Source organism: Penicillium paradoxum (genome assembly GCF_028828445.1).
Source record: "Penicillium paradoxum strain IBT 22861 chromosome Unknown utg000007l_segment0_segment0, whole genome shotgun sequence".
NCBI lineage: Eukaryota > Fungi > Ascomycota > Eurotiomycetes > Eurotiales > Aspergillaceae > Penicillium > Penicillium paradoxum.
The window spans coordinates 3,327,663-3,355,045 of NW_026643185.1; the positions used below are offsets into that span (position 1 = coordinate 3,327,663).

Below are 27,383 nucleotides of genomic sequence, written 5' to 3' on the forward strand. Positions count from 1 at the left end.
ATAAATCATGGTATCGTTCCATTATACACTCGCCGTGCGCCGCGGAACCTGGCTAGGCTTCTGGGCGTAGGCGATGAACATGCTGAATCCGCTGCCATGCTTCTGGCACTCCCGGAGAACTTTGCGGTCATTCCAGATGCTCCGATCAGTGTCTCCAGTCGAGAAAACCGGATCTTCGTAGCATTTCGAATACCACCAGCGTCCGACACGAGCAACAATCTTTGCGATTGACTCGTCGTTTGCCGGGGATGGAGATGGGTCGGAAAGCAGATCGCCGAGTGAGATGTTCGCATCGTTTGAGGGTGACTTTGAGGTAGCTCCCGTGCTCTGGCTACCTGCGGTAGTGACGGATATGGTGGGTATCGAGAATGTGGTGGAAGGGGTGGCTGTCGAGATGGAGCGGGTTGATGAGGTGGAGTCGGAGGAGCGGACGATCATGCCTGCGACTGGGATCCGGACCATGCAGCGGCGGAGACTATCGAAGCCCTGTGCGCCAAGTTCGCGCTGTACGCTGTCACTGGTTGGCTTGAGACTGAGGGTTGAGTCTGAAAGGTACGTCATTTCTTTGAGTTGGCGGACCGCTTTACGCGTATAGGGACCCATGTTAAAGATGTCCCGATCGATAAGGCTCATCTCGAGATACCCTCCAGTGCGGAGAACTCGTTTGCATTCCTGGATGATATTGCTCTGGACGGCCTCGGAGCATACAGTAGGAAAGCGCAGCACGGCGACTGTGAAGTAATCCTTTGGGAATGGGAGGGGATTACCCAAACCCGCATGGTATACAGTGTGATGGTTGGTAGGAGGCTGCAGTGCAGCGGGATGGGGAGGCGCAGTGGATACTGGACGTCCACCAAGGCAGTAGACCTCAGCATCAGGATAGTTTAAGGAACAGTAGAAAGACCAGTCGTCATTTCCTAGTCCGTCGACCACCAGAATTCGCCCTTGACCTCCCGCCTTGACATGATTATGTGCCGGGCTAAAAAGGACTCGACCAAAAGTCAACCAGCGACTAGTCATGAGCGAAGCAGATCGCATGTTGGTTCTTGTTACTATATCCCACTCCCGCTCTGGGGATGCAGATTCTTGCTCGCGACGAAACTTTGGCCGAGGCGAGGGAACGGCAGCAAGCGAGTGAAGAAATGTAGACTGTTGTTCACAGCGCGGATCAACCGCCGAAGGCTGTGCAGTAGAAGTCTGTGGGTCTTTATCCTCAATTGAGATCCTGTGTTTAGCAGTAATGTCGCTGTAGGACGGCTGGGACGAAGGAGCGGTAGATGACTGCAAAGCCGAGACTATTCGCGAGCGTCGAAGATGAACTGAACTGCCACTTGACCGGGCTGAAGTCTCACCAAGCACCGACTGAGGGTGGCTAGCATTATTTAACTCGTCCTGAAGGGCCCTGCTTGCCATTGTCGCAAGCCCAAATCGGTCTTCTTCTTCAGATTCAATTGGATCTTCGGGTTTTGATTCGTCCGGCGAGAGAACGTTATCAATGAGATCATCATACTCATTCCATACCTCGTCCTCAGTCGGTGGAGAGCCTGGAACCGGGGCCACAGCTGTAACTGCGGCCAAAGCCCCGGAGCTATCCGATGATGTTGAGCCTTTCTTTGGCATAAATTGAAGGAACTCGTAGGTTGAGAATGGCCCAGCAAGAAACTCCAAAGCGCTGGTATCCTCAGAAGCACTGAAAGTAGGGTTGAAGCCACGGCCCCATTCAGGGCTGTCGCCAGGTCCAATTCCTAGATCCAACGGCGCACTGATGACTGGTGGGGATTCGGATAGACCTTTTGTCGTCGGAATCGTGAGAGGGGAGGACTCAACAGCGCTAAACGGGCGCGAGAATGACTGCATGGGGGGATGATGTTCTCTGTCGCGTGTTGAAACTACCTGTGGGATTCGACCTATAGAGGCCAATCTTCTCGGGCGTTTTCCTGGGGATATTTCGACTTCCGGGGCCATAAGGTTACGATTGAACATGGCGGTCCTCGGGGATGGGCGATCGTCCTTTTCAAACTCGCTATGCATCTTTGGTGGAGATGGCAACAGAATCGAAGGATGTCTTTTTCTCATATCCAAGCTCCTTGGAACTTCTACTGGCTTGAATAATTTTTCCTCTTCTGTGAGGGGTGAGTCTTCGACTTCGTTGATGATTTCTTCAAGCTCGTCCGAATCGGCATCCACTACTGCGTAATGGGCAACAGACCGATTATTCACCACCGGCGAGATCGCTGCATGAAGTTTGGCGGTTTGACTTGCTTGAGGACTTGATGCATTTTGCTCAATGCTACGGTTCTTCTGGAAGAAGTTCCACATAGAATGTTTTCCTTTCTTCGCGTCTTGTTTGTCGGCATGCTCGGGCTTTGAGGCTTTCTCCGGGGACTTTTGAACATGCTTTGGTCGTTCTGAGGGGAGGGTACCGGATTCATGGATATGGAGAGACGAATTTGTCACAGCTGCCCGAGCATTTGAGAATAGACTGTTTCCCCTCCCTCTTGGAACTGGCATGCGTGACTTTGAGTGATGCGGACGATCAACAGAGTTAAACTTGTTCTCAGGACTCTTGCTTGGTGACGGTTCAATCCCTTTAGAAAGGCTCGGCGTGAGAGTCTCACCAAATGTGCCCGTAGAAGTTGCTAGCGAGTCAGTGGACTGGCCTGTTGAGTATAATAATGGGGGACGACGATCCAAGTTCGAGCTTGACGCAACGCTCACGCTGCTGGTACTCTGTTCACTTTGAGTGCGTGACAAAGATGCACCATCTAATCCGCCACCATTGATGATGACAGGTTCCAGACGGCTCATTAAGAATTCATCAATCTCAAATTCAGGACGACTCGACTGGCTCCCCTTGCTTGTGACACTCCGTGTCGTGCTAGTTGATCTGGTCCTCGTATCGCTACTACTGCTACCGCTGGTTTTGCGGCCGCGTTGTCCATATTTTCCATAGCCCTCATGTCCTGTTCCCGCAGCTGGACCTTTGCGAGTGGCTCGGGCTTGCTCTATCGTGTTCTCCGACATATCCGGCTTTGACTTCTTTGTGAAGAGGCCGAATCGCTTTGGCGGTTGTATCTGTTTGGAATTTGGCTTGTCTTTAGGGGCCCCCTTCACCAATGGTCGAGGCGAATTTCTGGAAAGTACTGGAGATGCGCTATCCCGAGAGGAAACTCGCGATACCGTCCTTGATTGCAGCGAATCGATTGATGCAGTGGCAGACTTGTTAGGAGTTGGGTGTGGCAGCTGGGTCGCTGAGATCTTTTCAATCGACTCGCGTCTTGTGTGGCCAGTCGTTCGGAGATACCGTAGGTTGCTTCGAACAATCGGTGATTGTTCAAGCTCTAGATGATGCGTCCCATCTCTGCTGGGGCGTGGTGGACTCTGCGGTATGTCCGCACTACGTGTGGGGGAACATTCCATCATCCCTTGCGGATCAAACAAGCGTCGCTCAGCTTCCTCCACCTCTCTTCGAGCTTTCTCAACGTCGATGTCCGTAGCCGTTGGAGGGCTGAAATTTACTGAGGACTTTCTCGTCGGTGGGCTGTGTGGGGGACCTTTGGTGAGATCCGAGGCAGATTTGGTTGTTTGCACTGGCTGATCTTTGACGGTTTCTCCTGAGCTTGAGCTAGAATACATTATTGGACGTGGCCGCTTTTGTGTCTGCGGATCCACTCTTTCTCGCTGCGGGCTTGCATTTGCCGTCGTGGGGGAGAGGAATGGCAATCTCGTTTGGGATGGGCTCGGTTGTCTGAGACGACCAATCTTCGAGGAGTGCACAATACCTGGGGAGTACGACGATAATGAAGTTGGAGTGGAGCCCCGGCTCCAGATACTTGGAGACTCCGAGTATCTTGTCGAGGGACTACTTGCTGAAAGAAAAGGCGTGGGCGGAGGTGGCAAATTCTGCGTATCCACTGTCGTTCGAAGACTGGCGAGCTCTTCTGGGGTATGAACGTTAGAGCTCGACACGTTGACTGTCACACTGCTCCTGTTCCTGTTTGGTATATTTGAGGAACCCAAATGCGCTGAGATTGAGGATGTCGAACTCCCGTGACTCGAAACATTGTTCATCCCGGGAGCTTGAGGCTCTTGTGGGATGACAAGGCTAAGCTTGTTAGAATGCAGTTGCTCCACATGTTTTCCTATAGTCGGCGCCCTCCTTCGAAGAACGTTCCGTGCTCGTTTTAATGGGGATAGCTGTTGTCCAGCGGCGAGGAGTGAGTGGTTGTTGATCTCCGGGCTCGAAAGTGATGAGGGGACGGGTTGGTTGGAATACTGTGAGGGGGCAGGGACCGGTGTAGCTGGCAACGTCGTACTACCAAAACTGGGGCGCGGAAGCATGGACAAGCGTTTTCCACGGCTCGTAGATCGCTTGATACCCGAAGATGCTGGTACCGGACCAGTATCTTCGACATCTGAGAATGACGGCGTTCTAGCCCTAGGAGTGTGGTTCACGGGTGTACGATTGACCGGCCTTGCGATTTGGGATCTTTGATGTCGGCCAAAGGCACCGGCATTGACATGCGATGAGTTTGAGGAAGAAGCATCGTATGGCATGTGATGGGCAGAACTGTACGACATGGCGTCCAGAAAAGTGAGGTTCCCGGCTCCAATCCAAAGATAAACGATTAGACGATGGGTACATGTACTTCGTTATAGTAACCATCACGTCGTTGTTGGCTTTACAACTGCCTGGTTGTAATCAGCTTTTCGTAGGTCAATTAGTCAAGCTCATACTGCGACCTACCACATCTGAGTCATGTCAATGAAAATATCAATATTGTCGGCGCCTAGCGCTTGATAGTGGGATATAGAATTAAGTAGACAAAGTAGATCAAATTCGGGGTCTCTCAAAGCCACGTAGCTAAAACCAGGTGTCAATAGACATGACATGAAGTATAAAAAAGGAATCCAAAAGACATTGGGCTTACAACTGTCTGTAGATAAAACGAAAAATGTCCGGTTGATCGGCGAAGCCTTAACCTGCAGCTTCGCCACAGTCTGGAGCAATGTGGCGTTCTCGGGGTTTTCCCTTGGCCACGTCAGAGGTGAAATCCGGCTGAAGAATGAAAGTGCGTAAAAATAAGTCAAAATTATACGTAGTCAGAATGAATGAAAAATGAAAAATGACCGACATCCAGAAATTTTCGAGACCTCAGACATTTATGTGCTGACTGGGATTGCCCCCTCCATGTGGGGAAGAAAGTCCTTGGACCGCAATGACCTTATAGAACGTAGGCCTGTGTACCTCCGTCGTCCCGGTACTGCGTAGGAGAACTCAGGCCATCTATCTCATTGGCAAGAGAGTATTGTGACTACTTTTGGGACTAGACGGGAAGAGTCCAGATTGCTAAGACCTCGAGCCTGTCAAAAGGATCAGAGACCCTATCGCGCAAGTTGCGCAGTACTCCTGAAGCAACGATAGCCCCCGTCGGAAAGTCAAATGATAATTCTACAAGTAAACTGGACGACTCCCCAGTGGCCGGATCAACAGTGCGTGCGCACGGAAGCTCACATGGGGGGCTATAGAGGGGCTATAGACCGAAGGCCCACTCAAGGGTTCCCTCTTAGCAGGGACTGTCGTTGGCTGCTTTGCCTGGACGGTATCGGCTCGCGGCGGCAAACAAGGAGGTATCGGGCTAGACACAACGTGACAGGCTGTGTTACAACCCGTGGCGTACAATGGCATACCATGGCGGGCTATTCGTCGTGCATGGCTTGATTCGATGGAAAAGCCTCCAACTTCTGACTCAATCGCCTGTCCGATCAGCTAGAGACTCAAGCTGAGCATCTGCAGGATTCACGGAATCGTAGAAACCAAACAATCTCGTATTCAAACCAATCTTGTTATCGCGTCTCTCTCGCCTCTTGGGCAGCGCACGCCCCGGAGACGCCGAACAACTAAACCCAAATTCGTGATCCGTACAAAATGTAAGACGATCGACCCAACCTTTTTTTGCTTTCAATTTCTTAGCTTTCTCGACAGCCCTTCGCCGGGTATTCGGAGAATTCCCCAACGTTTCAAGGATAATGCATACATGTATGTATGCAGAGAGACGTAAGAGTGCATCCCACACGCCCCAAGACACTTTCTTTTTTTCCTAAAACAATCGCAAATCCATGCTAATACCTATGATTGATCAATATGTCTCATATTAGGTATCTCCCAGGTGAGTAGGTTAAATTTCCCAACGGTCATCCATAGTTGTCCATAGTTTGGTACTGAGGCCCGTCCCGAATCCTTCGCAGGATTCTTTGAACGTGGGGTAACATGTAACAGGGGGTTCTCTAGGCCCAAGTCTAATTCTAGACTTGTAAGATTTGAAGAACCAGTGAGTGTGCACAGAGACCATTTCGTAGACTGATGTTCGATGGTCCGGTCGTGAGGCCTTGAGAGTCTATTCCGTAGTGGAGTCTGCGAGGCCCTAGGCTGTGATGGCCCACTGGATGATCCAGCAATGAAGAGGCCCTGGACGTTAATCAACTGTTAGCTCGCAGCCACCGTCTAAAAAAAGGGGATGTGAGGACTGCCATTCGCGGGAGGGCATTGATCCAAGTGGGGAGGGCGGTAATCTGGGCAATGGGAAAACTAAGCCATCGAAGCGAGGACCAAGGCCGGATAACGACATTAGCCAGGATAACTGTTGATGTCGGAGATACTCCGTATGTAACATTGGATACAGAATCGAGAGCTCGAAAGACCTGTAAGGCTGTGCTCTCAGACTCTCACCAAGGGATGGTAAACAAGAGTTTTAAGGTCGATCGCTACCACAATCACGATTTGGGCCATCCTCGCCCAGCGACTGGTCGCCCACGCTGCAGGAACAAACGACTAATGCACTCTTCAGCTGACCTCGCACACAGTTTCCGGGAACTCAGGGCTAGGTGCCGCGAGAGAGAAATCAAAATCGTCTACTCCGTACTCCGTAAGATTTGCTGGGGTGAGTCGGTCAGTGCTCAGATATGGAAAATATTGAAGCTGAGATCTCCAGGGCTGTCTGACAAAACAACCCACGGTTACTCCTCAACTATTCCCTGCCACATACGTCTACCTTACGATAAAGATGTGTTGGTATAAACAGATTTTTTTACCCAGATTCACATATATTAAAAACAAATCGAATGGAATGATTGACCCTGAGATGTCCGGTAGCATATCAACACACAAACGCCCATGATAAAAGAACAAACGATGAAAGCAAAGTCCGAGTCAAAGACTAGACAAGGCGAACTGGTAAAGACATTCAAGCTGCTGCTGCAAAGCGCTTCTTGCGAGCTTCCATGGCCGCATGGTCCTTCTCACTCCAAGACTTCTGAGCGTTGTTCGTGTTCGCACCGGCATTGGGCTTCTTCACACCAGCGTTGGTCTTGTTGCCACCATCACCGCGGTTGCGGTTGCCATCACCTCGTTGGCGGTTACGGTTGCGACCGGTGTCACGTCTCTTGCCTCCACGACCAGCCTGGTCGGTGCGGGTATCATTGCGACGCTTGCGGGTCCGCTCATCGGACAGTGCCTGGTCAAGACGGCTGACACCTGCCCCGGCGACAGCATCAGCTTCGGCACCAGTGCCAAACCGCTTAGCGCGCTCCAGCTGCTTTGTAGCCTCCTTCAATGCAGTATCCTCATCCTCAGCAATACCGAACTTTTGCGCGCGAGCCTTGCGCTTCGCCAGCTCGGCCTCCAGATCGGTCTGGGGCAGTCCTCGTGTGTAGTCAACAGCAGGCTTCTGTTCGGTTGCAGCCTCAGGTTGAGCAGTTGCATCAGCGACGGCGCCAGTCGCCTCAACCTTTAAGTCATCGGTCACGGCGGGGTTCTCGCCGAGCTCCTGGTTTGGGACAGCAACGGGGTTGGAAACTGCGCCCTTGCCGCCGGCAGCAATTGAAGCTGCACCAGCTTCTGTAGATGGCGCGATGGTTGTCTCTGCGGGCTCGTCGTCCCAGTCAATGACGTCCTCGGGGGCCTCAGTCTTGGCTGCGACAGGAGCAGCGGCAGAAGCCGAGGGCTTGCTCTCATCGTCTTGCTGGAGGCGCGAGACCATGTCGGCCTTTTTTCCGGTGTGGGGGAGGGAGCGAGTCTTAAGGATCTCGACCAACTCGGCGTTGGTCTTCTTGCTGTAGTCGGTGGCCATTTTGCGATCGGAGGTGGTAGGTTGCGATTGGTGAAGGAGAGGGAGTGTAAAGTCAGGGGTAATATGGTGGTGATAAGACGTCTGTTATTCACTGCAGTCCAAATCTCATACGGTGGGACAAAAGAATGGAAGGTGGATTGCTGAAGAGATCCCTCTGAGACGCGATCTTGCTCAGCGCGGTGGCCAGGCGCCCGGGTCCACCAGTTATAACAATTACGTAAGCGGTATCGACGGATTTCATTGGTCGCCAGGTCACAAAGCCAGATCCACGTCTTCTTGATCGCATCGGTCATTCTTAATTTGTTCTATTTACTCCATACCAAGTGCCAGTCTATATTCTATTAATATCTTACTACGAGATGATGCCTTGTATGCTACGACTTTTCTCTTCCGAACAAAAAGAAGTGCTTGTATCCATTTTCAGCGTTACACCTGATATTGTGACATATATCGTAGGTCCTTTGACTGTAGGAATGGCACAACAAGTTTTCGTACACGAAGCAATCTTGGTGATCTATGATTTACTCATCTTGGGATGAAATAGTCGCGATCAAAGATACCCGGCATTACTACTTGGGATTTTCTGCAATCAAAAGCTGAATGCCCACCACATGGTTTACCATGTAGGTATGGACAAGGTTATTGCACGGCGTACGTCAATGTTCCAACCGGCAACTCCGAGTAGAAGGCTTCTGGCAATAATACTCGGTGTACTCCGTACCTGGGATTCCATCTCAACAGCTATACGAGATACGACAGAGCCCCCATGGTCATTGGCAGTTGTAGTGCTCTGGGCAGCGATCCACACGCCACATATGCAGAGACCACAAGAATCAAGCTGGGACTTCACGCAATGACAAAAACCTGGTCAAAACTTCAACGGGCGCTTTAATCTCCAAATCAGAGGTGGACAGCTGTACCGCGAGAGCTTGTTGGAAGAAACGATGGGCACATGCAGGCACTGCGCCACAATGACAACAGGTTGACGATCTGCGCCGCATTCCTCAGGCATCTTATAGAAGTTAGGTACAGACAAGAAACTGATTTGTTCATTCCATTCAATGAAAGTCGGAAGTTTAATAATGAGACAATGGGGAATTCAAACCAACAGAGCAAAGAAAGAAAAGGGAAATGAAAAAGACCAGCATGGGTCCCACGAAAGCCAAACCACCTGTCAGGTCTGGCATCTTCTCTCAATCCACGACGTCGATCCTGGTGACTTTCAGTTTTCGATGCTCTGCTCCTCCAAGGCTTGCATAAATCGCTCTTTTGCTTTTCTGAGTTGCTTCAAGATACGCTGGCGATTCCGCCACCCTAAGGAAGACGATAGTAGCCTATCACTATCCAGATAGACATGCTGCCAATCCAGAGCATCAGCTGCAGGGAAATCTCCATCTTTCAGACAGTTATCGTTGATGAACCGCCGTCTCCAATAGCTATCTGGTATCATTGAATACCAAGTCGGAAAGATCGAAATCATAGCTCGAATGTGCTCGCGGTGTTCCAAAAAGTCTGCAATGATCAAGACGAGCTCAGCCGGCAGAAAGATGTGACTGAGATTGAAAGAAGACTGGGATCTCCGGGACATTGGATGTGTAGATATCGAGCGCTGTGATGTGTCCTCAATCACTCTATCTACCTGCTTGATGAGCATCACACCTTGGACAAAGGGGTCGTTCAGAGGGTCTGCGCCGCTAAAGTGACGATTCAACCGGCGAGGGTATCCAACACCAAGAGTGTAAAATGATCGAACATTCCGGTGGTATTCCTTTGGTAGGCGATAAATAAACTCCCGCCACTGCCTCGCCTTTTGAGATGGGTGACCTAGATGACAGAACGGCCTTAGGTGCGGACCAAGCCACGGATCACACATCGCGCGAACAAAAATCTCCATGTTTTGTTTAATCAGTCTCACATCGAGAATTCGAGTCATGAGCTGCCAGCATCGTTCATGCATAGTAAATGCCTTTGGGTTTTCCCATGTTGTGAAAAGAGTCGGCCGTGGTGGGCGGAGTTGATCGAAGTCTCGGTGGTTGAACAAAGCCATTATCTGTTCATCATCCGGTAGACTAATCAGCTGAACTTCTTTGAGCTCGCCAACCCCAGAAAGATGGAGTGTGAGCGTCCCTTGCTCCATCCTGCACATTACTGTTACTCGGCCATCAGAACGAAATTCACCTGATCAGAAAGAGAGGTTACTGGGCACTTACTCGCTCGAAACACGCTAGACCATACCCATAGTTCATCAAAGTGTATGTCATCCAGATCTGTTGATCTTCCGTAGATCCACGGGTTTTCTTTGGAGAACACGTCGGGTGATTTGTGATAAACGATCTCCGAGACCTGAGTATATGTAAAGCTGTGGATTATATCTCCACATAAACCGCAGGCCGTAGCCAAAGGTGGAAGACCGGTAAAGTGCTGGTTCACTTGCTGAGACATATTTCACGATTTTCCAAGGTTGCTCCCATGAGAAGTCATATTCTAGTAAATGTGGCTACTGAATCACAGAAATTGGGACAAGGAGTGCAAATGGGATAGGGCGGAAAGAGCGATCTAGGGATCTACCTATTAGAACGTCATTTTTCGCTACTCAAAGCCCACATACTAATAGCCCAGAGCCATGAGAGATCAAAGATACGCTCCCCATTCCCTTTAATCCACGTCAATGCACATATGCGTTGAGAAGCATGAAAGTCGACAGAATGACCTGTGTAGGTAAGCTGAATTGGTCGCACTCAATCTTTGCGGCTCATTGCATCACACGTTCTTTGATGGCATCTAGGGCATTTCCCTAACGAGCTTAGTATATAGGAAAGCTGCTCCCCATTGTTCAACGGTCAACCACTGCGTTTCCTGATCTGCCCCTAATCAACTTCCTCCCTTTCCAGTAGATATATCTGATTTAACATACTCTACGTCTTTTCCACATGATGGCTTCCATTATATCGAGAAAGCAGAGACATTATCCTAAGCTGTCTGCTCACACCCTCTGGGTCTCCGGTGTTCAAGAGATATCCCATATCACCCATGTTGTGACCACGGACTGGATGCGATTCCGGGCTCCTGCCGAAATTGAAGCGACTGGAAGTAAGTGGTTTAATTCGGTAGAATATTTGTGCAAATATGAAGTACGATATAGGGGCGGATTGGGGCCTTCCCGATGACTCTGCCACTCCTGATGAGATCCATTTCCTTCAAATCAACAATGAGTGGTAACGCGAGCAAACGAGATCTTGCGTATAAATTAGGTATGACACAACGTCATGCTAACTTTTGTTACTGGCCTCGACAGACATTTACCTTCCTGGAAGGCTTTGATAAAATCCTTCAAACTCTTGCTTATATTTACAGGCAAGCCTTGATCTTGTCAGCTGCTGTACCCGATCATGCACCGGTCAAAGCTCGCAATTGGATATTCCAGCATCATCATTACCGAGCGACATATGAAAGCCCGGTTAAAGATGAAGAGAACGATGAATACCACAGGAAGATTGATCATTTGTTTCTTCCTCTGGAGAAGTGATGAAACTTATCATCAACTGGCAATCTTGGATGCCACTATTTGTTATCAATATTTGTTGAGGGTACGACAAGATATTTCATTGTACTCGTGCTTCTTGGGCCTACATAGAACGTATATCTCAACAGCCAGTGGGGCATTCCTTTACATTTCTTAGTTGTCACAGCCCGCGGCCTTTGATGGCCCCAAATCATATTGAATACGACTTCCCAAGGTCTTTAATAATGAATATTGCCGTAACTACATGGATATTGTGTATCAGAATCGAGATATTGAAAGGCAGATAATGGCAATATGATATTGACTTTCCCATTGCATCTTCCTTGTCATTTGCATCGACATATTGCCCCATGTCATGACTGTATGTCACTGTCATTATCTCACTTCTACTTAGATAGAGTTATCGAAGAAAGGCCCTCGGCGGAAACAAAGCTGTCCAACCTTTCTGTATGTCCCCATTTCATCGCCGACTCCCATCCTGAATTTTGTCCCGGGCGCCACAAGCTCACCAAAGCATTCCAGGTATGAGTTTGTCCAGTTCAACCAGTGCTCGAAATGTTCTTGAGGCACGTAATCCCACATACTCCGTCTGGCCTTGCTGTCAAGTTGAGTAATCCATTCAAACAACACCAGGTTCGGAATAATCTTGGGCCAAAAAGGGACGTCGGGGGGATTAAGCTCTCCGCTATACCACCGGCCTGGAGAGATGGCAATAAGGTATCGGATACGTTGGAGGTTCGCTTGACTGAATGCTTTCTTCAGAGTTGTCTCACCTCCTTTGTTCAGGTGGACTTCAAAAAGATTGTCCCCATAAAGAATATCTAGGCTTTCCTCGCTCATTTGTTTGCACACATGTAGAATACTAGTCCAGAGAGGCTTGGTATTCGCAAACCTGTCCGCGATGAAGTGGTCTCGCGTTGAGACCACGGGCTCGACTCCCCAAGGGCGATGACTGTCATTTGCCACTTTGATGGCACATCTTCGCGGAATGCAGAAGCCGTAGATTTTAAAACGAATCTCGGCAGGGAGTGTGAATAAGAGTGGTGTCGTAGGACTCGGTGTCTGTCTGGTGGGTCCACTGCCTGCTGGGCTATCCATTGAAGCTGAACTGGCAAAAGAGAAATTCAATCGGGCTTGATGTGGCTCGGTCAGGCATGGACTAGGATCATTAGCTTGCAGACTCGCGTGTCATCCAGACATGGTTCTTGTGAACATACCTTGCTGATACGTTTAGATCCACTGTTTATCCTGGGATGGACTCGCAACTGGCTGCAGTACCAGGAGTTACTCGGGAAGGGCTGTCAAGTTAGCAGGGAATGATTGAATACAGGCCTTGGCTGAGACTGGATGAGCAATCCGAGGCGGTCCCCGAGGCATCATGTCAAGGTCCTCAGCAACTTAGGCTGAAGGGAGGGAGGGCGGTAGATAATAGAGCGAAGCTGAGGGAAACAACGCTAACGCTAGTCATCTGAGCCTCGTTATTGCCAATTCGGGTAATATTGTGAGAAGTAACCATTCTTTGTCGTGTGTTGATTTGCATGGGCCCTTGAATTGATCAATCATTCTACTTAGCCTTCAATAGATCTGCATTGTTATCAATACTGACCTACCATATCTAGCCCCTCCAATGATTCTGCGTTCAGAGATTGACCATATAATCCGGATTTCTATAAGATTTGCAGCTTGTTTCTCTCATTGCGATAATTCTTCCAGGGTGGGCTGTCAGATCACGTTGTTGTAAACACGATTGCCAACTTTAATGTGAATATAAGAAGACAAACGCACACATCGATTTTTGGGAGTATCGTGATCTCTATATAATTAACGAGAAAAAAGGTTCAATGAAGTCCAACTCTGCAGTAACCGCGGAGGCCATGGGAAAATCAGGAGATATGACACCCATGGAGTTCTCCAGAAAGCGAAGCAGCATCCAAGGGCTGACCCTTTACAAAATAACCTTCTGCATCCCTCTGCCTTCCTTAAACTCCCTATATATCCGCTTGTGTTGTTCCAAAAGGAGCAATGTGGCCATAGTTTGTGGGCCCAGGCGAACGAAGCCCGGTGTCCAACCCCGAAAGACCCATCCCAATCCCTGGGCGCTAGTAAGGTCCTTGATCACCTGTAAGAGGCCTTGCTTGTTTGAAGAACCCATCAACTGGGTTTTGATAACATCAATTGGGCTGCACAGTGTTGTGGCAACCAATGCCGCCAGGAACGAGGCGGACAGATGCAAACCGGGATGATCATCACGAACCCCGGTGGTGGCTACTAGTAGATCTCTGAAACTGTCATATGATGCAAGCTGACAGCTAGTCATCATACCGCAACGGAAAGCATTAGGCCACAACCCTTGCCCAAAGGCCTTCCATCCCTCTTGGTGCTTGATTTGGCTCCACGCATCGAAGATGTGTCGGTAGTTGCGACGAAGATGAGGAGGCAATGAGCCGTCATTTTGCATGCGGATATTGCCAATATCCGAGGAGTTGCCGAAGATTGCACCCACAAACCCAGAGATACCTGCTAAGAGACCCAGAACTGGGGGGAGTTGGGGATGTTGTTGGCCTTGGCTTGTTCTTTCAATGTCTCGTAGAGACCAATCCGGACAGAGCCATATGTTACTGTAGAATTGGTAAGTAGGAATCAAAAATTGGGCATTGACAAGCCTAACATTGTCTCATAAACCCTGCTGAAAGCTTTTAAACATGAGCATTCTACACCAGTTCTCATAGCTCTAAGTTGACTTACCCCGTTATATAGCGCGATTATGCCCTCTCCTCGAACAATTCGAATGCAGGTAGTGAGTGTTCCTGTTTTTGCGCCACTAGAATCCATTTGCATTCTGACCTTAACTAGTAACTTATCAGATTAGTGCTTTCTCGGTATATGGGAGTTTACTCACGCAGATCCAAAGGATGAGAAACGAGGACCGCCATACATGATGCAGAACCACCAAACCACTTAGGGTAGGTAATTGATTGAGAAGGATCCATTGATTTGCTCATTTTGAATGATCAAGTCAAGTTTCTTTTGTTTCAGTTGATGATTTAGTCGCATCGGATCCTTTTGTACCTTGTAGAGTGGCATATAGCCGATTTGGATATCAACACAAGCCGGCCCTAGTGCGGGGGTTACCGAACGCCAGAATAACGCCTGCGAGAACTATGTGATAGCAACAAGAAAGTAGGATACTTCGATCTCTATTCGTTTTGCCGAACAGTTTTGGTGAATGGATGTCCTCTTCTCGCCTGTCCAGGTGCGGTTGGCGCCATCACTTGTTACATTGATGTTTCAACACATACAATTCGGCCTCATAAATCGATAGTGACATTAATTGAAGAGTGAATGTGCACGGTAACTCGGTTCATGTTTGCTGAGTCTAGCTATTCTGAATAACTCCCTCAAGTCACGCATGAATATATCTGGTCCATCATGCCGAAGGTTGTACACCCTGAAAGGTACGAAGTACTACCATTTGAGGGATATTTGAGCCCACGTTGTCCAATTCAGAAAACCGTATTCTTACACTGGGAAGAAAACAATTCACGGAAGAAAAATCAAGATGTTCACTATACACAGGGCTTGGTTGAAGCAGTAGAGAGAGGAAAAAACAGACACACAAAGGAGAATGACAAGACATAATAGCACAACGCCATGGGAAGAAAACATGGAGCATTTGGTACACCCTGGCTAGCATCGAAAGCTCCAGGGTTTATAGATCACATCAAGGAAATAAATGGTTCCTCTTTTGGGATTTTTCCCCCAGGACAGGCGAATCTAACCATCTAAGAGGGTGCCATGGGAAGGTTTTCTTCAGTTTTGGTATTTCTTTTTATTATTGCGTTGCCAATACCATTTACCGGTCAACTTCACCGAACACAAGATCCATAGTACCTAGAAGAGATGCAAGATTAGAAATCGAAATTGAAAGACAATCAAATAAAGACTTACCGATAATAGCGACAGCATCAGCGAGCAGGTGACCACGAGACACCTGGTCGAAACCACCCAAGTGGGCGAAACCAGGAGCACGGATCTTGCAGCGGTATGGCCGCTCGCTGCCATCACTGACCAGGAACACAGCCATCTCACCCTTGGGGGCCTCAATGGCGGAGTAGGTCTCACCAGGGGGCACGGAGTAACCCTTGGTGAAGAGCAGGAAGTGGTGAATGAGAGCCTCCATGTTCTCCTTCATGGCGGCACGAGGAGGGGGTGAGATCTTGTAGTCCTCCACACGGACCGGACCGGCAGGCATCTTGTTCAAGCACTGGTGGATGATACGGAGGGACTGGCGGAACTCCTCCATACGGCAGAGGTAACGATCGTAGCAGTCACCGTTGACACCAACGGGAACATCGAACTCAACCTGGTCGTAGGCATCGTACGGCTGAGACTTGCGAATATCGTAGGGGATACCAGAGCCACGAAGCATGACACCGGTGAAACTCATGTTGAGCGCATCAGTGGCGTTGACAACACCGACACCCTGGGTTCTGGCCTTCCAGATACGGTTATCCGTGAGCAGCTCCTCGGTCTCGTCAATGCGGTCACCGAACTGAGTGGCCCACTGGTAGATGTCGTCCAAGAGACCAACGGGGATATCCTGTGACACACCACCGGGGCGAACATAGGCGGCGTGGAGACGGGCACCGGAGACTCGCTCGTAGAATTCCTAAAGCACCCGGAGTGTAAGTAAATAAGACCTGGTCATTGAGGCATGTCGCAACTCTCAATTACTCACCATAAGCTTCTCACGCTCCTCGAAACCCCACAGGAAGGGAGTAAGGGCACCAACGTCCATGGCGTGGGACAGGACGGACATGAGGTGGTTCAGGACTCGGGTCATCTCGCCGAACAAGGTACGAATCCACTTGGCACGTTCAGGGATATCGACGTTCAACAGCTTCTCAACGGCCAGAGAGAAGCACTGCTCGTTCGTCATCATGGAGACGTAGTCCAATCGGTCGAAGTAAGGCAGGGCCTGCATGTAAGTCTTGTACTCGATCAACTTCTCGGTACCGCGGTGAAGCAGACCGACATGAGGATCGGCGCGAACAATCTCTTCACCATTGAGTTCCAGAATCAAGCGGAGCACACCGTGAGCAGCAGGATGCTGAGGACCGAAGTTGACAGTGTAGTGACGGATCTTGCGGTCGATCCCTTCGGCCTCGGATTCAAGACCAGCAGCATCGGGGTTCTCCGGAAGACCCTTGTTGGCAAAGGAGGTGAAGGTCGGGTCGGTCGGCACAAGTCGTGTGGCTTGGTAGCTAGCAGCCTCTGCATGACGACGGGGAACAGAGGTGGTTATCGAGCGGGAACGAGGAATAGATGTGTTGAGCGAGGAGGGGCGGAGGCAGAGCCTTTTGGGCGCATTGCCCGCTAGGCGGGCGAAAGAAGCGGCCATAGAGGATGAATAATTGGAGGTCCAAAAGGAAAGAGAGGGGAGATGATCCTCAATCCAGGCGCATTCAATGGGTGGATATGGCTCGCTACGGAAAGGGAACTCACTGAAGGTCTCAAGTTGGAAGTCGCATTTTGGCTCGTCACGTGCAGAGCTGCTGGGTCATCAGTCGTGCGCTGGTTGGCTTGAAGGGGTCTCTATAAATGGTTAGCGCTAGCGGTGCGCTAGCGTTGCTTTGGGTTAGTCTCATGCTCTCTTCACGTAATCTGGTCACATGTTGCTTACGTCATTCACCTTTTCGTGCACAGAATAGAGGCCGTGCGGGTGCCTTAGGCAAACTAGAAAATTGCTTCGAGAAATCTCTCTTATCGGCGATCGCGGATTTTACCTTCAACCTTCACCAGTCCTTCTACAGTTGCCCACCATGGCGCCTCTTGTTGCCTCGCAAGAGGAGCTGCAGCGCCGCCGTGTATGTCTACGCCAACGATTCCGTGCAGCTCAGAATACTAATTGTCCCAGATCATCGGTATCAATGCGGAAACCGTCACCAATATCCCCTCCACAGATTTTCCTGGTCATTGGCCCGGAGAGTCGCATGGGTGGGCACTCGACCAATTCAAGGATGTATGTAATGAGAATTTGCCAGAAAGCCTTTTCTTGCTGGAATTACTCCATTCTAACCATTTACACCGAACAGAATTTCCAGGTCGAGTTCCACCGCAATGAGCGATTCGAGGCTTCTTTCTCGCTGATCGGACTCGACGCCGCGGTCGCCAACGCTTTCCGCCGTATTCTCATGGCCGAGATCCCTACCATCGCCATTGAAGACTGTTTCATTCACAACAACACCTCCGTCATCCAAGATGAAGTCCTCGCACAACGACTGGGCCTGATCCCGCTCAAGGGTTCCGTGGAAGGAATCAACTGGATGCACTGGTATAAGAAGGCCACCGAAGAAGGAGGGGAGGAAGATGGCCCTTGCGATTTTAACACCATTGTGCTACATCTCGACGTGGAATGCTACAAGAACGAGCACGCACACAAGGATGAGCAGGACCCCCGCAAGCTGTACACCAATGCCCACGTCTACGCCAAGGACCTTATGTACATGCCCGTTGGTCGTCAGGAGCAGTTCTTTGTCGGTGACGGTGCCATCGCACCCGTCAACCCGGACATCCTGATTGCCAAGCTCCGCCCCGGCCAGAAGATCGAGATGGAACTCCACTGCCAAAAGGGCATCGGTGCTGATCACGCTAAGTTCTCGCCCGTGGCTACTGCGTCATACCGTCTTTTGCCCGAGATCAACATCGTGCATCCCATCATTGGTGACGATGCGAAGAAGTTTGCCAAGTGCTTCCCCAAGGGTGTGATTGGCCTTGAGCCCATCACCTCTGCCGAGGCCGCCCAGCGCGGAAGCGGTTACGAGGGTCACGCTGGCGAGCAGAAGGCTGTTGTGAAGGATGCGTTCAACGATACTGTCAGCAGAGAGTGTTTGCGCCACGATGAGTTCCAAGGTAAGGTCAAGCTGGGACGTGTGCGCGATCACTTCATCTTCAATGTGGAAAGCACCGGTCAGTTCGAGAGTGACATGCTCTTCTTGGAGGCTGTCAAGGTTATGAAGCTCAAGTGCAACCGATGGAAGAGAGGTCTGAGCGATCTGATTGGTTAAGCACTGAACCTTCTCTCTGCTACACCTTATTTATGCATATATTGGCGTTGGATATTTTGGCTGCTCTTGCGCTGTACATTTACGAAAAGTGATCAGGGCTTCGCCTCACGAGGCTGGAGTCTGGATATGTTAATTGTCTCGGAAAAGAGGCCAACAGCTATCTTTTGAATTATACACAGTTAACTGAGGTTTCTCATCCCGGTCGTAAGCTAGTTGGTTTTTCGTAAATCTCACGTGAGAACGTGGGAGGGCAATGAACATCTATTTGAAGTTAAGTCGGAAGCGGAAGTCGATGGTGTATGCAGGGTCGCTGACTGCGATCTCCTCGCCATCCTCAACCAACTCTGACAGCTTTAACTGCAGATGAGGTCGGGTCATTTCCTCCAGCTGAGGCGGGAAGCGCTGGTAAAGGGTCTTCTCCTCGGTTCGCATGCTAGGCTTCTTCAATTGAGACTCGGCCCTTTCTCCGAGGCTATCGATAAACTCTCCCAGGGTCATATTGGGATCCACATCCATCTTCCGAGCAAGGTTTCCGCACACGGGGCAGTCGGGCTTCTTCTCTGCTTCGAATGTATAGGTGTACACCCCTTCTTCGCCAGCATACATCATGTAGTTATCTAGATATGGGTTGCAGGCAGTGGCGATCTTGAGCACTTCTGAAGTCGTGGACGCTGCAATAACAGCATTGGTTGATGCGATCGCCGGAATAATATTCTTGACCACACCCTGGGTCATCTGGAAAGTGACACCGTGAATATGGAATTGTTGGGCTCGTTCATAAGCGGCATTGTAAATCCAAGAGATGTGTTCCATGTCGTCGCTGTCAAATGTGTCGTCTTTGCGCTTCTCTTGCCATGCAATCTGGTGGGCCCATTCAATGCAGTGTTGAGGCTGGCGCGGGATAGTGGCAATGGTGCAGAGGGGAACTGCTGGACGAGGGGCGTGCATATCGAGTTGACACTCGATGCAAGATGAAAGAGTTGGTAGAATGACACGGGCTTGGCCCTTGAAACCTGTTTCATAGTTCAGCAACATGTTTTCGGCTGAGTGTAGGAGCGCTCGCACCTTCAGTACCACCATCAACCAACGGTTTCAGGCTCTCGGGGTCATCCATATCGACCATTGAGATCAACGTAGCGTTGATCCAACGTCGGGCTTCGATACTATCCAGGCCACAGACGATGATCTTAAACTGCATATAGTAGTCTTCATCTTTATCTTGGATCTTGCCGACGTAGGGTGTGATCTTGACTCCTTTCACTCGCTTTTGCACAAAAGCGGCGGCAACATCAGCCTTGGCCTTTCCAATATCTGCTTGACGGAAGAGAAACTGCCGGTTCAAATTTGAGATATCAATGGTGTCTGTCGACTGTGAGCTTTGGGTCTTGGCACTCTAAGTCGAAACACATACCCATATCGATGACATGAATATCTTTGAAACCAGACAGTGCAAGATTCTTCAGGATCTCGCACCCAAGGCCACCAGCCCCGCTATGCTTCAGTCAGTCCTTCATCTTATAGTATACTGCAAACGCAGGAGGTTGACGAACATTACCCTATGATTTATGTTAGTAAGGATAATGTCTCCGGGCCAACCCAACTTACAAGATCTTGGCAGACTCCAGAGCATTGATAGTCTCGGGCCCAGGAGTCCAGTCTTCATCTGTATGAGGACCGCGTCTGCTTAAGACGTTGTAGAGATGCTTCCTGTTAGATATTAGAGTGAGGACAGACCGAGGATCTCAAGGGTCATCCACATGCCATCGACCTTGCTGGTCCACATAAATTGGAGCTTCTGGGGCATCTGGGGTTTCCACATCCACGTCCATTTTGATAGATTGGCCTGTTACTGGCAACTGGTGAGAGTAAATAGGCGCTGTATCAAGTCGGATTTTGCGGTTCAATACTCGTCACGGTTCAAAAAATTCAACTTTCCCAGGGTAATCTCAAGGACAAATACAGATCAGCCCTTCGATCGGATCACAAAAGCACTCACGCCACTAGTAACGAAGAGGCTGAGGTGACAACATCACCTGCGCGTGGGCCCCGACTACGAGACACTGGGGTCACCGCCTTCACCACCGCCTGTTTGCCCATTGCATTTTGCGATCCCAAAATGGCCCGGGGGAAGACACACAACCTTTTGCTATGGTTTTGCTTAGGCCTAGGGCTATATCCTGACGGGTTTGAGATATCTAGCCTAACAAGTTAAAGTAGATAAGATACTCAGTGAGAACTCCGTAATTTGAAATTACAATGGTATATCATAATGCATTTTCAAGGCCTTTTTCTTAGATTCCTGGCAAAAAAAACCCCCGTTATGATGGTCCGATTGGAAGAGACCCCCGGCCCTGGAGGTGAGGTCGCGGGCGCCATAGCTGACTAATAAAAAAGGCCCGCCTATCAGGTACTGTGATCTTCTCCCAGGCACAACCTCTCTGTATCCTTGAAGTGACATCCAAATCGAAAATGGAGGGTCTCTTGACGGCAGTTAAAACTGTGAAGCGGGATTCAGATGCCCTCGTTACATCTGCTGTCGAGTCCCAGCGTGGCGATACTCCAGCAAAACAAGACTTGGATCTTGAACATCTATCATCACGTCACATTATAGATCTACTGAAAAGCAGTCCTGATCGTGATCAGTTATCTGCCATCCTAGCAGCCCTTGATCCCTTTAGAAAATCCAACGCTACAAGGGATTTCGACCTCCGGATTGCAAGTCCCATCACAGCACAGATTCTCCAACTGTTAGTCAGCACCACGATTCCAGATCATTGGAGTTCACTGGATGCAAAAGAAAGCAAAGGCAAAGATGCCAAAGCTCGAGCGGCACTATTGAGGTGTCTCAGCAGCGTTGCAGGACTCGGTTCTTTGGTGGCTCAATTGCGATCCCTTATCAACGCTGCCCGTGCTACTCCCCAGCAAGCCCATGGTTCAAGCAGTCAATTCAGTATCCGAGATCTCTTGTCTGTGATCGCTGCTTTATTAGAACCGAAGGACTTCCTCTTGCGTCTGTCCTGTGACATTTCAGTCATATATGACAGCAAAACCCGACAGCAAGTCACATGGAGAGAGCTTGTATCGCTCGTTGCTGCTGGCAAAATTTTATCTGTTGCAGCGGAGGCATTTACTGTTATCGATGAGTCAGAACTAGTATCTTCAATCTCCTGGGTCGGAAATGGTTCCCAATACGCATCATGGCTTGGACGCAATATCTCTCATATGGTGCTGAAACTTACACCAAATGACGAGAGTGATTGGGCCTCGGTTGCTTTGTTGACAGGGCGAGCGTTGAGTCTTGGATATACAGGTTAATAGTCGTCCATCTCTGGTTTAAGCTGGGCCTAAGCTAACATGGCATAGATCAGGTCGTGAAAGAGATCTACTCCAGTGTCCTTCTTGAGCAGCCCTCGCCAGTGCATTTTGGGCTCTTGATAACCCATCTCAGACGAACGGAGCAGCTTGCGGTTGTGGAGGCGATCTTCCGTGATGTACAGCGGAAGCACTTTTCGGATGATCTATCTGGAGCAGTGGGCCAATCAGTCACCCCTTCAGAGACCATCAGAGGAGTGGCAAGTCTGTGTTCCACCCTTATTTCCTCCCAACCGGACCTGGGAACCCATGTCATGGAATGGCTCGCAAAATCGCAGGGTGGCTCGGTTACCACGTTAGGACTGCGTCGTGCGCTCTTGGCTACATTCAGTAACAGGGGTGGTAAGTTCTCAGTGCTAAGAGAAGAAAAGTAAACAGACTAACATATGCAACAGACCTGTTGAAATCGCTGCTTATCCGCGCTCTTGAGCAATTTGGAGATAAGTTCTCCATCAAGCATGTCCCAAACGTTGTTCAGAATGGTTCGTCAATCAATATTCTTTTACAATATACCCTGGTTAACACTAAATAGCGACTGCGCAAATAATTCTTCTTGCCGCGGGGCACCTTTATCGGTTTGACCAAGCACAGATGAAGGAAGTAGGCCGGTCAGGAGCATATCTTAATGCGGTCTCCAACCGACTTGCCGCATCCTCGAACAGAGCACGACTCCTTGGCATGATCGTTGGAACAGGAATATCTGAACTCATTGAGGAACCGGGCAAGGCGTTGAAGTTTGACCTGGAGGAAATGCAGAGTGAAGAAGCTCTCTGGTATTTGAGTTTGACCAAATTCCAAGATGAGGTCGGTTCGCCGGAAACACTTCAAGCACTGAAAGAGAAGCTCCCTACAAAATCACAACCGGTCCGCTCCAAGCCTGCACAAAAGCCGAAAGTACAATTTTCTCGCCAGCAAACAAGTAAGATTGTTGCCATTGAAGAGATCGAGGACAGCGATGAAGATGAGGACGAAGATGAAGACGATGATCTCATCCCATATGAAAAGCCAGATGATGATGCAGAGGACTCCGATGATGATCCCACATTGATCCAACGGAATAAACCAACAGCACCTGTGTAAGTATGAACAACTTGCTCAAGTTGATACCGCTAACACGTATCCAGATACATCCGAGACTTGACCACACATCTCAGGGACACTGAGAATGTTGAGCGCCATCATCTCGCCATCACCACCGCCCCAACCCTAATTCGACGCAAGATCGGATTCGGAACCGAGCTTGCCGAGCAGATTGAAGAGCTCGCTTTGACAATCGTGGGTCTTCAAAATGACAATAAGCACCCATCATTCCATGAATCTCGCCTACAAAGCATGGTTGCATTGATAGTGTCCCAACCACTCAAAATGGGCCGCTGGTTTACTGCCATCTACTTTGATGGAGATCTTTCCCAGGTTCAAAGGTCCGCTGTCCTCACAGCCCTAGGCTTAAGTGCTCGCGAGTTGGCTGGCAATAGAGAAGAAGATACCAAAGCGCTACGTCTCCCAAGCACGGGCGATACCTCATTCCCATCTAAACGTCTCTCGCCTGCACTGGAGGCGATGTATTCAGAAGCAAAGGAATCTCCTATTGCAACCCTCACCCGGGAAATTTCCCGTACATCATTGGAACCGCTCGCAGCCAACGCAGCGGATACAATGACCGGCCCTAACGCTCTCAAAGTACGCACCTTTTCCTCACGCATGGAAGTTGAAAAGAAACGCCAGCAGCGTGAGGCGCAGCGTCAAAACTCTACAGTGAAGGATCTTCATAAGGTGCTTGCCGAGGGATTTTTCTTCCCATTGCAGGGCCGATTCGAGATCATGATGCTGCAATTGTCATCGTATGTCATCTTCCTAGCCCATTGTGAATTGTCCATACTAACGTTTTTCAAGTTCCTCTACTCCGTCCTACAACCCATTCTTCATCCCGCATCTCCTCACACTCTTCATTCAAACCCTCACTCTCATTCTCTCCACAACTGGTCCCCACACACCCTTCCTTGCAGGCCTCACTCACGAAACCTTTTCTTTCCTCTTGGCACTGCACACAGCTCCGGCATCCAGCGAGCCGACCGTCACAGCCGCACTTCTATCCCTGTTCCTAGCTGTGGTGGATCTCAATATAGCGTCCGGTTCCAATGGCGAGGAGCGCCTTGTCACCGAATATGCAACGCAGATGATGGAGTTGCGAGAATGGGCTTCTCAGATCTTTGACCGGACACCACCTTCCGCAGCCCGGGCCGATCCCAGCTCGGCCGTGACTGACCCGCAGGAGCAGATCCGTACTCTTGCTGCCGGCATAATGGTGCGGCTTGGGGAGGTCATGCAGCGTTATCAGGGACGATTGATGGGTGTTCATTCTGGGTTCAACTATTAATTTGGTTCCTGAAATATATCCAGGCGGCATCTCAGATGAAACTAAAATTGAACCACATGACAGAGCTAAGTGAACATCCTTTTAAGAAATCTTACGACCAAAGAGTCATGCATCCATTCACGAGCTTTGGTCTATATATATGAAAAAAAGAAGTGTAGAAAAAGCTGCTTGATTTCGTTCCGAAAATGACAAAAATAGGTATCATGATGATCGCTGAGGCATAGATTGATTCGTTTACTCCGCTTTGGCAAAGCTACCCTTCTCGATAGCCGCCTCCATCATCCGATCACCACTAATGATACTAGTGGTACAGATAATAATCTTCCTCCGCGGAGCCTCCTGCGCAGCAATGAAGCGCAATGCAGCAATCTCCGTAAATGTGATACCACCCAAGAAAAAGACATATACAGTCTTCGTAGCGGAGTTTCCGCTCAGCGTCTGGCGAGCCCGAACAGCCTTATCATCGCCTTTCTGGACAAGACTGAACGTGGCACCGCGGGCACTCTTTACAACATCCTCGAAGCCAAGCCAACCCGGCGATGTCGTGCTAGCGGTGTTCAGCGAGGCGGCAGGCGTACCGCCCTTGATCAGCGAGACCATGTAGGACTTTTGCAGAACGCATTGGACCAGGCGCACGCTGAGGGGTGCGAACCCACTGTACACGTAGGAAATATCGTTTGGATCCTTCTCACTGACCTCCTCGATGACAAGACGGAGGTTTTTGCGGAGGTACCCGTAGTTTGTCTTTGTGCCTGCTTGTGCACCGGATGTAGGGAGGAGCATGGTCGTGGCTGAAGATCGAGGTTGAAGGAGTTCCATTTTCTCTAGTGCCCAGAAGGTGAGAAGGTGCTGGTGGCCGTACGCTTGGACGACCTGTCTCTTGAAGCTTTCTAGATCGCGCGGGCGGAGACCCCCCGACATGCAGGATTCCAAGCATAGGAGCCGGAGCACTGTCTTTAGTGGGACATCTCGGGCTATGAGTTCTTCGATTGTCTCGTGCTGATATGTAGAGTCGGCACCGGCTGCATTATTCTGTTGGACTTCTAGAGTTTTGCGGAAGGTTTCAGAGCGGGTGAGTCGCATTATCTCTTCTGCGAGGTTGGTATGAGTTCGCAGACTCTGGTGCTCCAGCTGGTAGGTTGGTAATCGGTTGACGAACTCCCGAAGCTCGCCTGTTGTTTTAGCTGTGTGACGGCTCTCGTACTCATTCTCTAAGCGACGTGCCACTTTATTCAGGATATCACCCACGATTGCAAAGTTTGCATCTCGCAGTTGGCTGAACAATTGATCTGAGGAATCAAGCTGGATCTTTCTTTTCAACCCCTGCTTGACTTGCTGGGGTGTCTTGGATGACTCTTGAGACTGCGGTGTGGAGGCAGCGCCCACTATGCTCGTGTCGACATCTGCTTGATTGTTCTTGATGCCGACGTATTCATCAATTAAACCTTCATATGTGAGCTGTGTGAGAAGGGCTGTCCCAAAGTCCACATCACGGTCGATGATTATCAGGTTCTCTACACTCGCACTGGGCAATAATCCTCGTGCAGAGGGATCAACCAAGCCGGAGCTCTCTTCTGCATCGAGCTCTTTTCTCATACGCAAGAGAAGATCTGCTAGGCGCCGAGCATTGTCGCCTTTCCCGACAATGCGTGGGAAATAGCCATGCCTTTGTTGAAGGCCCATCAGCGCCTTAGCGGCATGGAAGATACACCCAGGGTCTTTGTGCTGTAGAGCAAGGTTAGAAAGATACCCTCATTCAACCATTGACAAAATATCAACTTACCAAATACAAGTCTCCGAAGGAATCATCCAATTCTAGTGACAAGATATCTTGCTCCAGAGGCATAAAATAGAGGGGGAAACTCGGCGATATTCACATCGCCAATAATTCCTGCCTCTTCCAAGACCGCATTGCTTACAAGGGTCCGCCTTGGAGCGAAGAAAATAGAGAACTCATGTTCAACATTGCCATTATTCTGCAGGCGCTTTATTTGTTCTAAGATCAAAAATGTCAGCTCATCCTGATGGCACTCAATCAGAGATAGTAGGAAAGGGCCCTAATGAAACGAGCGTGTAAAACTGTAATAAAATAGATATCAATCTAGGGGAAGATTCTCCAGATTACATAGAGTGGAAAAGTCATCTGTGTAATCCAATGGTACTCCAGAAGGGGCCCAAGTGAGAGAGCCCAGTCTATATCGGCATGGCAAGCTGAAAGGGGGCAAAACGAAACAAATGTCATACCTGCCACAATTCGAACGTGGCGAGCCTTCTCGCCACAAACGAGGAATACAACATTGCGTTGTGATGAGTCGATGTTTGCATTTTCCAGCAAGAAGACCCGGTCCACACCATATTCTTGGAGGACGGAGAATTTGACGAATAGCCCCACTGGACCAGCCAGTTCCTGGCTTATGACGAGGTTCTTCTTACCCCGGGCCTGGAGAGTAGTTAGCGTAGATCATAAGATCAGGGAGCTATGCTCACGCCTTCCAGCAGTGTCAGGAGATCTCTCCGCGCTTTATCCCTCAAGTGGTCTGCATCAGACCCCGATAAAGGAGCCATTTCATCCAGAGGCAACGTCGTGGCCAAAAATAAACAGAAGACGTGAAGTGCCACTGCGCCCGCTTTGGGTTAGCACTGCCACTGCTGATGTAACTGAGTAAATTTGGTATGTGTATTGTCATCGCTGCGCCACCATTCGTCATCTTGGTGGGTAAACTCGGTATTCTTATCGTACGATAATTACCATCAGGCGGCGATCTCGAACATCTAGCTCCCCTGAAGGCGTCTCACATTAAGTCTTTCTCTTGGTCTAATTTATTCTCCTTTCTCCTTTCTTTCTTGTCTTTCCTACTACCTTCGACCGGTTTAATCTACTACCAAAATCTTTACAAGCCCAACAACACATACCA

The 27,383-nt window shown here is 49.7% G+C and overlaps 11 protein-coding genes across 11 annotated transcripts; 3 read left to right on the plus strand and 8 right to left on the minus strand.

Moving 5' to 3' along the window:
* Window positions 1-21: 21 nt before the first annotated feature.
* Window positions 22-4,581, minus strand: N7457_008763 (uncharacterized protein; the record flags this gene model as incomplete). The annotated part of the gene is made up of 1 exon (XM_057179806.1): window positions 22-4,581. The coding sequence occupies one exon, from the start codon at window positions 4,579-4,581 to the stop codon at window positions 22-24; it is 4,560 nt and encodes a 1,519-aa protein (XP_057028192.1).
* A 2,663-nt stretch (window positions 4,582-7,244) lies between these two features.
* Window positions 7,245-8,129, minus strand: N7457_008764 (SAP domain-containing protein; the record flags this gene model as incomplete). Its single annotated transcript, XM_057179807.1, has 1 exon — window positions 7,245-8,129. One exon carries the CDS (start codon window positions 8,127-8,129, stop codon window positions 7,245-7,247), a length of 885 nt encoding a protein of 294 aa, XP_057028193.1.
* A 1,222-nt stretch (window positions 8,130-9,351) lies between these two features.
* On the minus strand, window positions 9,352-10,571 carry N7457_008765 (uncharacterized protein; the record flags this gene model as incomplete). The annotated part of the gene is made up of 2 exons (XM_057179808.1): window positions 9,352-10,277; window positions 10,340-10,571. The coding sequence occupies 2 exons, from the start codon at window positions 10,569-10,571 to the stop codon at window positions 9,352-9,354; spliced, it is 1,158 nt and encodes a 385-aa protein (XP_057028194.1).
* A 488-nt stretch (window positions 10,572-11,059) lies between these two features.
* N7457_008766 (uncharacterized protein) lies at window positions 11,060-11,348 on the plus strand (the record flags this gene model as incomplete). Its single annotated transcript, XM_057179809.1, has 2 exons — window positions 11,060-11,219; window positions 11,272-11,348. The coding sequence occupies 2 exons, from the start codon at window positions 11,060-11,062 to the stop codon at window positions 11,346-11,348; spliced, it is 237 nt and encodes a 78-aa protein (XP_057028195.1).
* A 694-nt stretch (window positions 11,349-12,042) lies between these two features.
* On the minus strand, window positions 12,043-12,750 carry N7457_008767 (uncharacterized protein; the record flags this gene model as incomplete). Its single annotated transcript, XM_057179810.1, has 1 exon — window positions 12,043-12,750. One exon carries the CDS (start codon window positions 12,748-12,750, stop codon window positions 12,043-12,045), a length of 708 nt encoding a protein of 235 aa, XP_057028196.1.
* An 847-nt stretch (window positions 12,751-13,597) lies between these two features.
* N7457_008768 (uncharacterized protein) lies at window positions 13,598-14,654 on the minus strand (the record flags this gene model as incomplete). The annotated part of the gene is given in 4 exon segments (XM_057179811.1): window positions 13,598-14,315; window positions 14,335-14,345; window positions 14,398-14,501; window positions 14,552-14,654. 4 exon segments carry the CDS (start codon window positions 14,652-14,654, stop codon window positions 13,598-13,600), a joined length of 936 nt encoding a protein of 311 aa, XP_057028197.1.
* An 851-nt stretch (window positions 14,655-15,505) lies between these two features.
* On the minus strand, window positions 15,506-17,053 carry N7457_008769 (NADH-quinone oxidoreductase subunit D; the record flags this gene model as incomplete). Its single annotated transcript, XM_057179812.1, has 3 exons — window positions 15,506-15,543; window positions 15,601-16,321; window positions 16,391-17,053. 3 exons carry the CDS (start codon window positions 17,051-17,053, stop codon window positions 15,506-15,508), a joined length of 1,422 nt encoding a protein of 473 aa, XP_057028198.1.
* A 421-nt stretch (window positions 17,054-17,474) lies between these two features.
* On the plus strand, window positions 17,475-18,719 carry N7457_008770 (DNA-directed RNA polymerase core subunit RPC40; the record flags this gene model as incomplete). Its single annotated transcript, XM_057179813.1, has 3 exons — window positions 17,475-17,519; window positions 17,570-17,674; window positions 17,748-18,719. The coding sequence occupies 3 exons, from the start codon at window positions 17,475-17,477 to the stop codon at window positions 18,717-18,719; spliced, it is 1,122 nt and encodes a 373-aa protein (XP_057028199.1).
* Window positions 18,720-18,980: 261 nt separating this feature from the next.
* N7457_008771 (NEDD8-activating protein UBA3) lies at window positions 18,981-20,816 on the minus strand (the record flags this gene model as incomplete). Its single annotated transcript, XM_057179814.1, has 6 exons — window positions 18,981-19,732; window positions 19,785-20,081; window positions 20,131-20,210; window positions 20,270-20,275; window positions 20,325-20,426; window positions 20,716-20,816. The coding sequence occupies 6 exons, from the start codon at window positions 20,814-20,816 to the stop codon at window positions 18,981-18,983; spliced, it is 1,338 nt and encodes a 445-aa protein (XP_057028200.1).
* A 372-nt stretch (window positions 20,817-21,188) lies between these two features.
* Window positions 21,189-24,468, plus strand: N7457_008772 (telomere length regulation TEL2 family protein; the record flags this gene model as incomplete). The annotated part of the gene is made up of 6 exons (XM_057179815.1): window positions 21,189-22,029; window positions 22,083-22,433; window positions 22,487-22,573; window positions 22,624-23,167; window positions 23,216-23,932; window positions 23,985-24,468. 6 exons carry the CDS (start codon window positions 21,189-21,191, stop codon window positions 24,466-24,468), a joined length of 3,024 nt encoding a protein of 1,007 aa, XP_057028201.1.
* Window positions 24,469-24,702: 234 nt separating this feature from the next.
* Window positions 24,703-27,176, minus strand: N7457_008773 (Sec1 family protein; the record flags this gene model as incomplete). Its single annotated transcript, XM_057179816.1, is given in 5 exon segments — window positions 24,703-26,193; window positions 26,292-26,464; window positions 26,713-26,908; window positions 26,956-27,095; window positions 27,110-27,176. 5 exon segments carry the CDS (start codon window positions 27,174-27,176, stop codon window positions 24,703-24,705), a joined length of 2,067 nt encoding a protein of 688 aa, XP_057028202.1.
* Between the last annotated feature and the right edge of the window lie 207 nt (window positions 27,177-27,383).